The following is a 15,700-nucleotide window of genomic DNA, read 5'->3' as shown; positions in this document are numbered from 1 at the left end:
GTTCCCAGGGTGGAGAGCAGCTGCCAGGCCCTCTGCAGCTGAAATTAGCAAACTCCAGGGCTTCTGTGCTCTTGAAGCCACACTGTGCGTGTCAGGGCTTGGTCACAAACACACTCAGGAGATGCTGTCCACTAGGAGATGAACCCAGTGTTCTTTTTCTCTGACCCGTGGGGTTGAAACCTGGAATTGTGTGGGTCAGACAGCAAAGAATCCACTTGCCAATGCAGGAGACCCAGGTTCAATCCCTGGGTCAGGAAGATTCCCTGGAAAAGGAAATGGGAGATCCCCTGGAGAAGGGAAGGGCGTGGCTACCCACTCCAGTGTTCTTGCCGGGAGAATCCCATGGACAGAGGAGCCCGGCAGGCTGGGCTGCAGTCCATGGGGTCACAAAGAGTCAGACACTACTGAGCGACTAACACTTTCACTTCCGTCCATGAAAAGCGGAGATGACCTTCACACTATCAGCCATCAGTGTGGCCGGGCCCCCACTGCCCAGCCCTCCGGGTGTGCCCCCTCCACAGGGCACCCCAGTAGACGCTGCTCCCCAAATCCACGTGTCAGGCGTGCAGCTCACAAGCACTTTACAGACACCCGCCCATTGAATTCTGCCACCCTCTGCCTCACACTGAGCAGCTGAAAGCCACAGAGGCTCGGAGGGGTCTCACAGCTTGGCCAGGATGCTGCAGCTGGTAGCAGGGGGCCCAGATAGGAACCCAGCCTCCGAGGTCCAGAGCCCTGCCCCACGCGCAGAGATGACCCTGCACGCCTCGCTGCCTCCCTGCGTCTGTCCCCGGTGCCTCCAGGGGGCGGCCCTGAGACCCGGGCATTGGTCCCACTCCTGGCTGGAGACTGCCAGTGACGTGCAGGCATCTCCCCTTCCGAAGCTCGCCGTTGCTCTGGAGCCAGACGAGGAGCCTCGGCCTGCTCACAGAGGCCCAGGTCACTGTGCAGCTCCTGCAGTGGGGGAGCCCAGGGGCCCCCCAGTCAGCCACAAACAGACCCCAGACGGCCACGGGTCCTCAGCCATGGGTTCACCCCCAGAGGAGGGCGTGAAACTCTCTTGACGCTCCATTGTGCTTCCCACCTCCACCCTTGGTCCAGCCCAAGGGACCTTGCGTTTCCTACCTTGCGTTTCATGGGTTTGAAAGAGGCCCATGTTTATCCCAAACATGAATTTCCTCAGCTTCCCATGGGGCCTTCAGTCACGTGGGCATCAGACTGAGCTCAGTAGGGTCTCTCCACCAACCCAGCTCCCACACCCTGCCCAAGAGGCTCTTCTGTCTGCCTCTGACTACCTCAGCCTTGGCACCCTACCCCAGCCATGGTCCCTGTTTGCAAACAAACAGATTTTTGTTGAGTTCCTACTGTGCACAGGCCCTAAAGCCTGAAATGTATAAGCTGGCAGGGAGGCTAAGTCTGTCAAGAGGACCATGCAGATAAGTGTCCATTTATAAACTATGAGCTGGGGGCTGTGGGCAGGGCCGAAGCCTCCCAGAGGAGGCATCACTGGGGGTGAAAGCCCAAGAATGAGGGGCTGACTAGAGGGCTCCCTGGAGAAGGTGGCCTTTGGGTCAGTTCCCCAAGGCCCAGTCCAGAATCTGGCTGGTGACAAGTCCATTCCTTTCCCCCACCTCTCTGGGATCTACCTATCAATTCCATTCTTGCAAATACAGACCCGAGGGCTGGTCTGTCTCCAAGAAACAGCCTCCACGCTTATCAGGGCCAAGGCCCCAGCTTCAGGCCCGCACAGGCAGAGGGACCATCACCAGAAGGGGGAAGGGACCCGACTAGACAGGTCACCAGTTTGCCAGGGGCCCACAGATATCCTTCTGTGCAGGGAACTCCTGCTTCTGAGTCTCCTTCACATACCAAAGACAGATCGTGGACACTCGTGAGTGGCTTCTTAGCAAGTGAAGGCCCTCAAATCAGGACCAAGAGATACCCCAGGCTGAAGTGAAAGTGAAAGCGTATTCCCTCAGTTATGTCTGACTCTTTGCAACCCCATAGACTGTAGCCCACCGGGCTCCTCTGTCCATGGAATTCTCCAGGGGCATCTTCCCAACCCAGGGATCAAACCGTGGTCTCCTGCATTGCAGGTGGATTCTCTACTGTCTGAGCCACCAGGGAAGCCCCCAGACTGAAGGAGAGGTCAAAACTGAATTCTGTGGTAACCGCAGGAGCCAAGCAGAAAGAGCTGGGGGCACGGGGATTTTATTCTCATTGTGAATTATTTATCTGTTAAAGCTGGGCCCCGGGGGGCTTTTATTGTTTGGTTTCAACACCTGATTCATGGGTCCACCTGTTCCCACTGTCCTTTAAAGACAGTTTTCTGGGATCCTCAGGTCTTTCCAGGCAGGCACCCTGTGCTGCAGAGGTGTCCAGGCACCCGGCCTCTTGACGCCGGCTCTTCCGGCATAGACAGCCTCGTGGGCCGCGGCTCGTTCTCCAGGGAGAAAATCACGGGTTTGGAATGAGGAGGTTTTTTTTCCTTAAACATTTCATGGTTTTGAGATTGAAGAAAACATGGCGGGAAAGAGAGAATAGACCCAATTTTAGAACCAAATGTGGGATCAGTAGGAACACTTCAGAAGTATCTTCTGGGTTATGCCCATGCGTGTGCTCACGTGCACACACACACACATGCACACACATGCACGCACTGTGGGATTCTAGTAGGAAAGCCTCCGCTAAGAGCTCTGTGACCCGCACCAAGTTCCTCAAACAGCCACTCTGCCTCCGACCTTCAGTCCTTTGTGTTTCACCTGTGTTCTGGGTGAGTGATTTTGAGGAGGAGGGTGGAAAATTTTTTGTTAAGAAACGAAGTCAGACTGAAGGTCAAGGCCACTCTTTCCAGTGTCCATCTTCAGGCCCAGGGAATTCTGAGCTGGGGTCCCTCTGACTCTTCCCTGAGGGTTTATAGGAAGAAGGAAGAGCAAGCTTGGCTCCTGGTGGACGCCTGTCCCAGTCCCTCCCTCCCCGTCCTCACCTGCTCCCTGAGACAATTGTCTGAACCTGCGACCTTCAGCCCCAAGCACCCAGGTGGTCCCACTTGGCCGACTGAGCGCCAGACAGCTCAGGGCCGACCTGTGTGTCACCGACGTCCGGCACCACAGGCGGGCAGGACTCTTGGACAAAACCCCAAGTCAAACGTCTTCCCTCTTCTCCCCAGTGTTCTCCGTGACATTAATTTTAAGTGTGGTAAAACACACCTAACATCACATGTGCCATTTTAACCCCTTTTAAGCCAGCAGTTCCATCCGTTCGCCTTGTTGTGCTCCGTGGCATTCATCGTAAGCTTGGCCCCAGTGTGAGTTTGTCTCAGAGGGGGCCGGCGGTTGGTTCCTCCCCAGGGAGATGCGCCTAACACTTCTGTTGCAGCCGATTAGCACCCACCCCCTGGCCACTTGGCGCCTGCCCTCAGATCTTGCTGCTGTGGTTCAGTCTTGGTTTCAAAGGTGCGGATTGCAGAGCGCAGCGGCCGGTGGAGCGTCACCTCGTGGCTGGAGAGGGGTTGTCTGGGAGGGGTCGTGGGAGGCTCTGCTGGTGTCTTCAGGGGCTGCCTTGTCAGTGGGGGTCAGAAATCCACTTGTTTCTCTAACTGTATCAACTCTGATGCCCCAACCACACACCCTTCCCTCCTCAGATGGGCCCAGGGATGCAGGGTTTTCATCTTAACGCACAGGCAGTTCTGTTCCTCCATCACCGAGACCAGGTGTCGCTGACCACCCCGAGGCTTTCCTTCGCAACAGGACAGACCTCTGCCGTCTTTACCTGCCTGAGTCCCACGAGCAGACGATGTGGTTCTTAGCTCGTCTTAGCCCCCACCTTCTCCCGGGGTTGGTGGGGTGGGGTGGGGTGTCCCCCATGCATGGGGGCTGCGTCAGCGGCCCCCCCGGAGCACAGCCCCCGCCCCCCACCCCCCGCTGTCGTCGATGCTTCGCGTCCGTCACTTCTCTGTGTCCCCCTCCATGTCCCCCTTCTCTGTGCAGTTGTTAAAAGCTTTCTATGATCTGTCGCTGTGTTTCCCTCTAGTAAGGAGTGGCAGGAAAGGACGCCGGCGAGTGTTCAGCCTGTCGGAGGCCGACAGTCACGGCGGCCACTGGGTTTAGTGCTTCGATCGGCAGCTGTCACGGCACCTCTGGCTCGGTCACTGCAGGCAGGTCTCCTCCGTTAGCCTCCTGGGCCCTCGACGCCCCCCGCCACCGCCCTGCACGCTGCATTTCCAACTCCTACAGACCCCCAGAACGCCGGACGAGGGCACGGGGAGCCCCAGCCACCTACCTGAGCCATTTCCTCAGCTCCGGTCCCCTCCTGGCCTCAATCCACCTGAGGACCGAATCCCCTGGCCCTTGACCCAGGGGGTGCAGCTGGGTCAGCTCCTCCGTGAGGCAGAGCCGGGCAGTCTGGAAAAACTGCCCTCCATGAGACACCGCACCAGGCTAGCTAGGCACAAGCCCTGAGCTAAGGGGGTTTCCAGCCCCTTCCCCCGCCCTGGCCCCCCAGTTAGGCCATGAGGGCTAGGCAGTAGAATTTGCAAAAAGCCACAAAGAAGTCACCTAGTTGCTTTTTTTTCTTTTCCTTTTCCTCCCCACCCCCCACCCCCCACCCCCACCCCACTCCCCCTCTCCTCAGCCTTGCTCATATCTAAGTGGTAGATTCCATCATATTCCAGCCGGAGGCCAAGTCATTTCATTCGTAAGCGCGCTGGTGGACATGACTCCACCATTTTCCCTTCTTGTGATCAGAGCTCCAAATAGCGGCCGTGTGTGGGCTGTGGTCACTGCCACCCTCCTGCGATGCTCCTCCTAGGGTTCCCCCCGCCCCGTGCCCTCCGTCTGGGCAGACAGGAGCCTTTGCCTTCTCTTGCATTTAAAAGCTGCCTCCCCTGAGCTTTGCCCTCCTACTTGCTGTCTTTTCTTCCCTACGTTGCTCAGTCCCACCGCCCCCAGCCTGAGCATGTCAAATCTTCATCTTGATTGGAAACTGTCACCCACTCGACAAGGGTCAGCCCTGGAGCTGCGGATCAGCCTCCGAGGGTGCCAACCAGGGACTCAGGGCACCCGCTGCCTTGGTTTCAACTCGAGGCAGCACCACAGGGAGGCTGAGCGCCCCTCATGGGAACTGGACGTCGGGCTCCTCAGGCTCCGGCCTCCACTCGTCTCCTGGGTCAGGCCCGAACCTGTGCCCTCGGAGCTCAGAAACACCAGCAGGCAAGCGAGGCCAGAGGGTCCGCAGTGACCACTGCAGGTCCGTGCTTGACCAGGAACAGTGTCCTCCCTGGGTAATTTTCCCTTGAATGTAGAAATTTTCTCTGAATGTATACATGTGTAGCTAACATTCAGGAAGCAGCTCTTAGTTTAAAAATCGGTAGGTAGATATAGATAGATAGGTGGGAGATAGATGATAGAAGATGATCGATAGGTAGATAGAAACAAAGAACAGTGTTGTAGACGATGGGTAAGAAAAGGTGATTTTTCTTGTTTAAAAAAAAAAATAGGAAGAAGCTTTTTCTCAGGGGACAAATGGATCCTTTTAATAAAGTTGTTCTTTTCCTAAAAAAGAAACCACTTTTGTGTGTACTGCATTATCTGTTGGTTTGTTTCCTAATATATTTAACGGCAGCCTTTCCACACGCTTGATCGTTCTCACCACCAGAAACCCGGGCAGGACTCAGGGAATGAGGTTTGCCAGCCTCTTGAAAATCTGCATGCAAGTGCAGACCTGAGCAAAGAGGGAATTCTCCTGGAGAATTCTGCAGAAAACGTGAAGGAAGAGCTCCGAAGCTCTGTCTCCAGATGGCACAGAAGTGCCGTTTGGCTGGTTAGTCATCTCTAAACTGCCTCGCCAGTAGCTAAGCCCACACGTGGGTCCTTCTGTAATAAGTTCCTGGACACGCTCGTGTGAAGCGGGGCGAGGCTGCCAGAGCAGGTGAGCCCCACGCTCAGAGCCTCACATTCAGGGCGCGCCACGTCCCAACATGAGCCCAAGGCCTGAAATCAGCCCGTCACCACCAGGCGTCCTTACTGAGTGGAGAAAATTCACTGAAATTCAGAGAAACCAGAAAGCGTGTGGAGTTGTTTACTCCGCATTTCTGGGCTCAGATCGCACCTTGAATCATTTTTTCCACTAGTGCTCACCCGTGTCCACCGACACCACCCCATCCCAGAGCCCCATGTAGTGGTATTCTGTGGGCCTACTCTTAAAAAAAATAAAAGGGGGTTGGGGAGAAAGAAAAGAAAAAGGACCTTGTGCAGAAGTGACCTGGGGCCTTTCTGAGCTCGCCGTGCCCAGGGTGGGGGTCCTCTGGGAAGGAGCGATGTGTCCTTTGGGAAACCCCATCTGTTGCTTGTGCTTTCTTTCCACGCTGGGAACCCTCTTTCCTCTCTTTCTTCCCATTCTGTACGCCCTTCGGTTTTATTTTGCACTTGGTTTTTCCATTCTTTTGCTCTGTGTTCAGTTTGCGGTTCTGTTTTGTTTTGGCTTAACTTAAAAAAAAAATACCACTCACTTAAGTGGAATCACACTGAACCAAAAAACAATGTCTGCCATCATGCCAGGGCCCAGCGTGCCTTTGGACTCCCCTCTCCACACAGTGTGCTCAAAGCTCCGTTGACCCCAGGATCTGTAACAAGGGAGATTTGCCCTCCGAGCGAGATGCCCACGGCCTTCTCATCTGTGTTTTCCGATCGCTGGCACGTGAAGTCTTGGCAGATGTTTCCCACAAGGGAACCCCAGTCCAGCTGGTGTCTCTGCCAGCCCCATTCCTCTTTGAAAAGCAAATAAGCCATTCGCCTGTAATCTAATCAACGGATTTCAAAAATCGCCAAAAAAAGAAACTGCTGGTCCAAAAATAACCGCTTTGGGCCACCTCTCCCTCCTGACATGGTTTCTCTTGGTGGCCCTGGCATGGGGGTGGAGAGGGGGAGAAACCCTCAGCATAGAAATGGCCTGGCAATCGCAGCCCCTTGCTGGGTGCTAACTCAGCACTCAGAGCAGGAGCAGGCAAGAGAACCACAGTCCGAAGTCTTGTTCTAGTTTTGCAAAGCCAAAAAGTTCTATAGAATTTTTTTTTTTTTTTTTTTTTTAACCTTGCAGTGAGTTCCCTCTTGGGCACTGTTACCAAATATAGACTCTGAGAAATGGCCTGCGGTGATCAGCACACCCAAGCCCGTCTCTCCCTAAACATGTATTTCTCCTCGGGCAGGTAGTTCATACTCGGAGCCGGTTTAGGCTGCTTCCTGGCACAGGGAACTGGGCTTCCGGATCCACTCTGCACAGGCCCCTAAATGTGTCCCTTGCTTCACAAGTCAGGGTAACCCTGGGCCTTGGCCGACTTGCCCCAGACCTAGGTGGGTCCCCAGAAGGAGGGAGGAGAGGCAAGCTGGTTCCCCCACACACTTCATCTCCCACCCACACGTCCCCGGGCCTTTATTCAAGATGGGAGCAGAGGGTACCAGCACGAGCGGAGCCTCTCAGAGCTGAGCGTGCCTCTCTTTCTTCTCCCCGCCTTGCCCAGATGACCCCATGATCACGGAGCAGCCTCAGCCTAACCTCCCCGACCAGTTGGTGATCGTCAATGAAACAGAAGCCGAGGCCAGGCCCGGCAAGAGCCTGGCAAGGAGTGCGGACGTGGAGACCGTCACCCTGTCGCCCAGCCTCACCCCCGCCCAGCAGCCCACCATCTCCCTGCTCTGCGAGGACGCTGCAGACACGCTAAGCGTGGAGTCGCTGACCCTCGTCCCACCCGTCGACCGCCACAGCCTCCATGCCCTCACCGGCATCCCGCCGCCGCCCTCGCCAGCCATGGTGGGCACAGAGGCCCTGAGCTCGGGGGCTGGGCAGCCAGAGCCAGCAGACCCCGCAGAGCCCTGAACCGGCCTCCTGCAACGTGTGTGTGTGTGTGTGTGTGGCCCCGCTGGCAGGGACCTGGAACAGCTGACCCCCTTCTGGGAACATCCACAGTTCTTCTCCGCCCCAGGGAGCACCTCAAACCACCCTTGCGCTCCTCTGCTCCGATTCTAATCCCCCTTTGACTTCTCGCCCCTTTGAGAGCAGGCTGGGACCAGTGGCAGCGCCCAGCGAACCCAGATCATCCTACAGCCGCCTCAGGGAGGGGGCTGGGCTCCTGGTCGCAGAGCCCTCAGCCCCGGGGCGGGGGGTGGGGGTGCAGTGGCAGGACCCATCAGCAGCACTCGCCTCATCAGCCAGCCCTTCCGCTGTCTTGGAGGTCCTCTGCCACCATCCCCAGTGTGCAGAGAAGCAGCGGACGTGGTCACTTCGTGTAGAAATTTCTAGAAAAGCGAACTTCGATAAACACCTCCATGGAATATTTATTCCTGCTTTTGGCAGCAGATGAAAAACAGCTATTTAAAAAGTTCAAAAAAAAAAAGAAACGTCCTCCGCCCTAAGGTTTGATGTCATGTTAAAAGTGTAATATTCCTGTAGAGATTTCGTTTTCATTTTCCCTTGAAGTTCCCAGGATTTGCGGTTTAGAGTTTTTCTGTCCGGCCTTCTCCATTGTCTTAAGGGATTCTGACTTCTTTGTTTCTCACTAACCCGGCGAGCCTGTGGAATGGTAGAAGTTCTTCTGGAAAGTTTAAAGTATTGTTTAAGCATAAATAAGGGAGAGACACCTATCCTCAGGTACACAACAGAGCTGAGAGGGCCAAAAGTTTCTCTGCCGTGGCAGCCCAGGGCATCACCCGGATCTTTCCATGAAAAGGGGGACTGTGGTCAGGTCCCTGCTCAGGGCCACTCCCCATCCTTCTGGACTAAAACCAAACGGGACGGTTTTCCAGCAAGGCCTTCGGTTGTCACCACCTCTCTACTTCCTAAGAAAGAACTGTGTGGGACTGCAGGGACTCTGGCCTCTGAGGCTCTGATGGAAAGAAAAGGTCATGGAAACCGTGCTCCAAGGCCGTTGCCTGCTGCTCAGCTGCGTGGGTGCCCACAGGCAGGAACGCCCCAAGGGTCAGCCCCTGCCCAGCAGCGAGGACATGACCTCCTAGGAGCCTGGGTTCTGTCCCTCTTCCTCTCAGCTGCTGCTGTAAAGAAGCAAGCTTGTTTGTGTTTGTTTTTCTTTTGTAATGAAAACTCCTGGTTCCTTCTCCATTTGGGCTAGGCGTGTGCAGACCAGGTCTCCTCTATATCCAATAAAGCTCCCAAGATGTTCTTTCTGCTCAAACCATGCACAGCCAAGTGACCCTCACCTCGCTGATCGATGTTCAGACCTTGCAGAACTGGCCTCCACGTGTTCCCACAAGAGTGTGAGCACCTACCGTGTCAGCACTGGCCGGGCCGGGTTGTCAAGCGGCCTTAGAAGATGCTACGCAAACTCACCTGTTAGAGGACCCCGTCCCCCTCGCCTCCTCCTCCTGCTGCAATCAGGAAGGGCCTGCCTGGGCCAGATTCAGCCTCCTGAAGGAAACACCTGGTTCCCCCAAGGAAGGGGTGTGGCATCTGCGGGACAGGTCTCTCCAGCCATCAGAAACCCCTGGGCAGGTGAGACCAGCCAGCACCATCAGGGGAAAAGGCCCAGCTCAGACAGGAGACCATTTCAGCAGAAATTCCAGAGGCCCCAGCAAGGAGACCCAAGCCATGACCTTCAGCGGAGCCCTCCGGAAAGGACAGGCGGTGGGGACAGAAGGATGGAGAAAGTGTGTGTTATCAGGGAGGGGACCCCATGGGTGCCTCTGCTGGGATGAAGCGCAGGATCGCTCCGGAGCCCCCCACTTCTGCTTTTGAAACAATTTTGGAGCAGCAGAAAGGAGGAAAGGCCAGTGGCATTATTCTGAGGAAGAAGCCCAGGCAGGTGGACCCAGCCTTTCAAGCTGTAAAGGAGCAAGGTCTCTGCCAGCGAGGACCACACGCCCGGAAGGACCCGGGGCAGCATCACCAGGTGGGAGAACTGAACGCAGCCCGGCCTCCGTGGGCTGTTGAGCAGAAGGTGCGATCAGGCCAAGCTTCCACCCCATGCCTGGCCCAGGGGCAGACCTCTCCCCAGGTCGGCTTGCAGGGTTGGTCCCAGGCCCCCCACAGCCTGTTGGCAGCCAGATCCCCACTGTCTTGGCAGCACGGGGCACAGCCGTGTCTTCAGGAGACCCTTGAAAAGCGAACAGTGGGGGCACCTCCAGAGGGGCCCTTCCAGAGAGCAGGCACTGGGTCTCCGGGGCAGAGAGAGGTAGAACCAGGAATTCTTGGTGAGCCTGGGTCGGGCGGAGGCCATGGCCCCATGACACGTGGGTACCAGACTCGGATCACCCATCCTCCATCTCCACATCCTGTCCCTCCAGAGACCCTCCCCAAGTCCACATCAGGCCCGATGGGTTTGCCAAGTCAGGGGCAGAGCTGGTCATCTCCAAACATCAGCTTTGAAAGTGGCTAGGGAGCACACATGTGTTTCTGGTTTGCCAGCAGGGGCGCCTCAAAGTCAGACAGCCACGTGCCCCCCCAACCCGGGAGGGGGTATTGATTGTCCTGCGGCACCAGCAGACCCTCTGTGCCCCCTTGCCCCTCCAGGCCTGCCCTGCTTGCTGCTCTCTGCAGAAGGCAGCTCGCCACGCACCCCCCCACCCCCGACCACCAAACACCTGCCCTGCAACCAGGGAGTGAATGACAGAATGCACCTCTCTACAGACATACATTAGATTTCCCTAAGGTCTCAAGATGCACTGGTCCAAAAGGCGCGAGGCACGGTGAGGACCGACACCCACCTTCTTTTCTAGATGCAATAAATAAGAAATATTTAATGTAGTCACGATGACAGGGGGCAGAAACTGTAAGGGTTCCTTATGTTCTTCTGAGTTGAAAATATGTAAATAATTCTTGTCCCGGGGTGGAGCGGGATTGAGAAACCATGCTTTCTGGGCCTCGGGACCGTTCCAGGGAAGTACCTGCTCTCGCCAGCGTGACTCATGCTTCGCGGGTACTGAACACAAGGGTGGAAATGAAAACTGGAACTTCCTTGTAAATTTGAATTTGGCAATAAAAAAAAAAAAGCGTTACCAAGAATGTGGCCGCTGCTCCTTGGCTCTGTGGCGGGAAGGCCACAGCCGGGCAGAGGGGAAGGTTCTCGGCCATCTGACCCCCCTGCCCTGTTGGAGCTGCCGGATAGGGTGCAGCCACTGGGTCCTCCCCGCCCCCACCCTGTCCAGGTACCCCCAGTTCCCGAAAGGAGGGGCGGGGAGAACACCTCAGAAAGGAGCCCCCAACCCCAGGCAGGTCAGGTGCCATGAGCCTGGAGCATCCACCAGCTGCTGGACTCCGTCTGAGCCTCAGCTTCCACACCTAGAGAATGGGCTCGCGACAGCCCTGCCTCGCAGGCTGAGCATGGGGCCCAGTGCAATGTCGCTGCACCTTGGACTCCCCACCGAGGACAGCAGGTGAGGTTGTGCTGGGAAGCGCCTTTCCCAGGCAGCATGGGCTCTGGAAATCCCTAGAGGCGGCATCACAGGTTGTCCTAAGGACTTATGACGCTCCAGCTCAAAGCTGGCCTAGAAACAGCCGGACCTTCTGGGCCTCAAGGTAAAACCCAAGTTGAGTGCAAGGCATTAAGGGGGCTCCCCACTCGTGCCAAGGGTTGAGGCGATGCCGACGGAAGGTGGGGGCCCCTGCTCTGTGGCCAGCCTGACCCTGGCCGCCAGCAGGCCTCCCTTCCCCAGCAGGCCCAGATTCCTCCCCCAAAGCCTGCCCACGAGGCCCAGGGCTGAGGTTGGACCCTGCTCTGCAGCAGGGCCTGCAGGGTGCCCAGCACAGGTCCAGGGATTTCATTCGTGACGTGAAGTGCCAGAATAACTTCAGTCTCGAAAAAAGCACTTGCTGGAAAGATCCCCCACAGAGAGAAGGTGGAAGACCGGCCTTGGGGCAGCAGCTGTCGGCTCCCTGTCTGCAGAGGGTCTCAGAGCCTCGCTGGGCCGGGCCCTGGGGTGGGGAGACAGGCCCCAGGAGCCCAGGGAGAGGCCCACAAGCACCCACCTGCCTCACAGCCTTCCTGCGAATGAGGAAACAGCCCGGTGGTCTCTGGGCGCAGCCCACCCTTCGTTTCGTGCTGCCCCCGGGTGGCTGGGCCAAACGCCCCGGGCTCTTTAGAGGAAGGAGGGAATGGGTGTTGGAATCATCTGGATGCTGGTTCACAGGCTGGCACCACGGGCTGCCCCAGGCCCAGCCAGGGAGAGCCGGAGATGGTGTCAATCGGAGAGCCTTGTGGGCAGCTCGACTCAAAGGGTGCCCTGCGGACCGCGGCCTTTTCCTCCTCAGCCTCCTGGTTCTTCGGGCAGTACCAGCCTCTCTTCAGGAGGCAGAGTCTGGAGCCAGGTCACCCCTGCAGGCTTGGGGTGCAAAGCAAGGGCGGGAACAGACTGCAAAGCAAAGGCGAGAACAGGCTGCAAAGCAAGGGTGGGAACCTGCTGCCACATGGGTTGTTTGGCTCATGGAGAAAATCGAGGGTCCACATGGGTGAAGTGCTGTACCCAGGGCAGGCGGCCTGGGAGCCTGGGGCTCTTGGCATGACACCCTCATGGGCAGCTTCCACCTCTCCCCTTGTTGGGCCTGCTTGGTGGCCATGGGCCAGTCGCTGCATCTCCTGGTCTCCGGTTCTGTGTAAGGCAGGCTCAGGAGCCCCCAGCTGCACGTACCCTCTGTGAGGGGCCCAGGGTTTCCTCGGGAGTCTGCCTCGGGGGGAGTGACTGGAAGGCCCGGCCCAGCCTCCTCTGATGGTACCTGGAAGGTGGAAGGGCGTTTGGGAGGGAAGGGGCAGCATCTTGTCCCTGAGTGACCTTGCATCCCGCGTGGAGGACCGTTTCCCAGCTGGCCGCCTGCTAGAACCCCTCCCTCTGTGGTCCTGCCTCCTCGCTGCCCTTCAGGGCAATGGGAAAAAAAAAAAAAACCCTCACCATCTGAAGTGCTTTTCTCCAAAGGAAGATAGGTTTGAATCACCACACCAGGAACAGGTGGGGCTTCCTGGGAGCTGACTAGTGTGCAGATGAGGCCTTGTGGGGCTGCCCCCCGCCCCAAACCTCAGCTTCCCTCCCCTCGCTCAGCCCTGCCATGGCCCACCAGTCCCCATCAGTCCTCCTGCTGGGCCACAGCTGTCCAGCCCAGCCTGGCTTCCCTCCAGAACGGTAGCAAGTACCCACCTTGAACACATCCTTGCTCAACACCTGAATGTCACTGCCACCTGAAACCACCTCCCTAGTTAATTCAGGCCTCATATCCGTGCCAAGGCCCCCACTCTGCAGAGGCCCAGTGCTAGGCCGGGCTCCTCCTAGAGAGATGATGGTGAATAAGACTAACAGAAAGGCAGGGGAACATCTTGATGTGACCCTGTGCCCAAGGCTCCTGCCTGAGCAACCACTCGAGGCCCCGAGTCTGCTCCAGGAGCTTTAGCCTCGGAGCTGAGAGCAGTGGATGTTTTAAAGCCAAAAAGTGGGGCTTCCCTGGTAGCTCAGTGGTAAAGAATTAAAGAATCCACCTGCCAATGCAGAAGACATGGGTTCACGCCCCGATCTGAGAAGATTCCACATGCGTTGGAGCAACTAAACCCATGCAGCACTATTGAGCCTGAGCTCTAGAGCCCAGGAGCCACAACCACCGTGCTTTGCAATAAGAGAGGCCACTGCAATGAGAAGCCTGCGCACCTCAACTAGAGAATAGCCCCCCACTCGGCACAACTAGAGAAAGCAGCAGCGAAGATCCAGCACAGCTAAAAATAAATGATTTTTTTTAAAGCCAAAACATGGAGGGTTTACAGCTAAAAAGCGATGTGATTGGACACATGTTGCAGGAGATCACAGAGCCTGCAGGTGAAGGACAGTCAGGAGGGGTCCATCGCGTGGGGAGGGGTCACTAGGGAAGGGGCCTGCGACAGGTTTAGGAGGTAAGACTGACAAGCTTGTTGGACTGGCCACGAGGGAGGGAGCTGTGTCCGCCTGAACAGCTTCCAGCCGCCACCTCCTCTCTCCACTCCTTTCTTCTTAATCTGTTTCCTCTTTTACTCTGTTGCTTCCACTGATCGCCAAAGGACTGTGGAGGCCTGGTGACAGTTTGGCAAAGCCTAGAAAAATATTAGCATTTCCTACAATCCCACCATGAAGGGACAACCCATGTGGGCACACTGTGAGATGTCCTTCCAGTCTTTTTTTCTATGCATTTTAGCAAATGACCTAACACAGGGGGTGTGATTTCATGACCTGCTTTTGACACTTAGCCCCCTGGTCTCACCATTGCCCGTGTTACCGGAAGCTCCGTTTCCAAAGAATATATAAAGTACTGCCGCAGGGTTGTATCCCTCGGGTTAGCTGTCGCCCAGGGGTGGACCTTAAAGTTGCTTCCACTTTTATTATTTTAAATCACCCTGGCATGAACCCCTTTACACATAAACCTTTGTCCACATTTTACGTTATCAACCCCTAGAAGAGGTTCCAAGCATAGGTTGTAGAAACATAAATCACCTTCCGGCTCTGGCTGTAAATTGCCCAGTGGCTTTCGGAAAAGGTTGGCTCATCAACTCTCCCACCAGCCATGTGCCATTTCTCTACAGCAGCCTCAGCCTGAGTGCTGCCAGTTTTTAAATTCTCCCCCATGGACTTCCCTGGTGGTCCAGTGGTTACGACTCTGCCTACCAATGAAGGGGACACAGGTTCGACCCCTGGTCCAGGAAGATCCCACATGCCATGGAGCAGCTAAGCCAGTGCACCACAGCAGTTTGAGCCCGTGCTCTAGAGCCCAGGAGCCACATCGAAGACCCAACACAGCCAAAAGTAAATTTTTAAAAATTCACCCCAGTTTTACAGCCAGCTCAAAGCTCACCTCCTCGACGAAGCCTCTGGGATTTCCCCTCTCCATCCTCCACTTTCCCAGGCCGGTGGCTTCCCTCCCCCCACTTGCCCTGAGCCCTTCCCAGGTGCCACTAACTTGGATCTGATGTTTCCAGGCATCAGGCAGATGAGTCCCCATCCACCCAGCTTCCCAGCCCCAATCAGTCAATACATGTTGAGCCTCTATAAGGTTTCCCAATAGCCTTTGAGGTTGACATTATGTCCCCTTTGGGCTTCCCAGGCGGCTCAGTGGTAAAGAATCCACCTGCCAATGCAGGAAATGCAAGAGACTTGGGTTTGATCCCTGGGTTGGGAAGATCCCCTGGAGAAGGGAATGGCTACCCACTCCAGTATTCTTGCCTGGAGAATCCCATGGACAGGGGAAAAGGGCAGGCTACAGTCCATGGGGTTGCAAAGAGTCAAACACAACTGAGCACGCACGCATGCCCTTTTACAGAGGAGCAACTGAGACCTAGCCCAGAGAGACCATGTGACTTACCCAAGGTTGCACAGCTGCTAAGCGGTGTTGCAGGGGCTAGAAGAGCAACAACTCCTGCTTAACGGACACTTGGTTCAGGCCAAGCCCAGCTAAGCAATGCGCATGCCTGGTCTCATGTACTTCAGCCACCCTACAAGGCTGGCATGACTATTATCCCCATTTCACAGATGAGGAAACTGAGACCGAAGGGCACCCAGCTCAGAAGTGGTGAAGCTTCAAGCCAGAGTCTATGAGGCTCTCAGTCATGTCCTCCACCTCTCAGAGAGCAAGGCGAGGAGCCCCCATCCTACGTGCAAGGGGCCCAGCCAAGCAGGCCCTTTGCCTGCTCCAGCAAATTCACAGGAACTGCTTGGAAATTGCCCTATAACCCTCTGTGTCTTCTCTTGAA

General features: G+C 56.3%; 1 protein-coding gene across 1 annotated transcript in view; it reads left to right on the top strand.

The window, feature by feature from the left end:
* The window catches only part of CLEC16A (C-type lectin domain containing 16A), a 234,582-nt gene extending 223,579 nt beyond the window's left edge, over window positions 1-11,003 (top strand). Inside the window, 1 exon segment of the mRNA XM_070362887.1 lies at window positions 7,517-11,003. Within this exon segment, the coding sequence (XP_070218988.1) occupies window positions 7,517-7,872 (356 nt within the window). The 3' untranslated portion in view covers window positions 7,873-11,003.
* The last annotated feature ends 4,697 nt before the right edge of the window (window positions 11,004-15,700 follow it).

Source organism: Bos mutus, chromosome 25 (genome assembly GCF_027580195.1).
Source record: "Bos mutus isolate GX-2022 chromosome 25, NWIPB_WYAK_1.1, whole genome shotgun sequence".
NCBI lineage: Eukaryota > Metazoa > Chordata > Mammalia > Artiodactyla > Bovidae > Bos > Bos mutus.
Note: the sequence above shows the minus strand (reverse complement) of the source record. Positions and strands in the feature narration are given on the sequence as shown.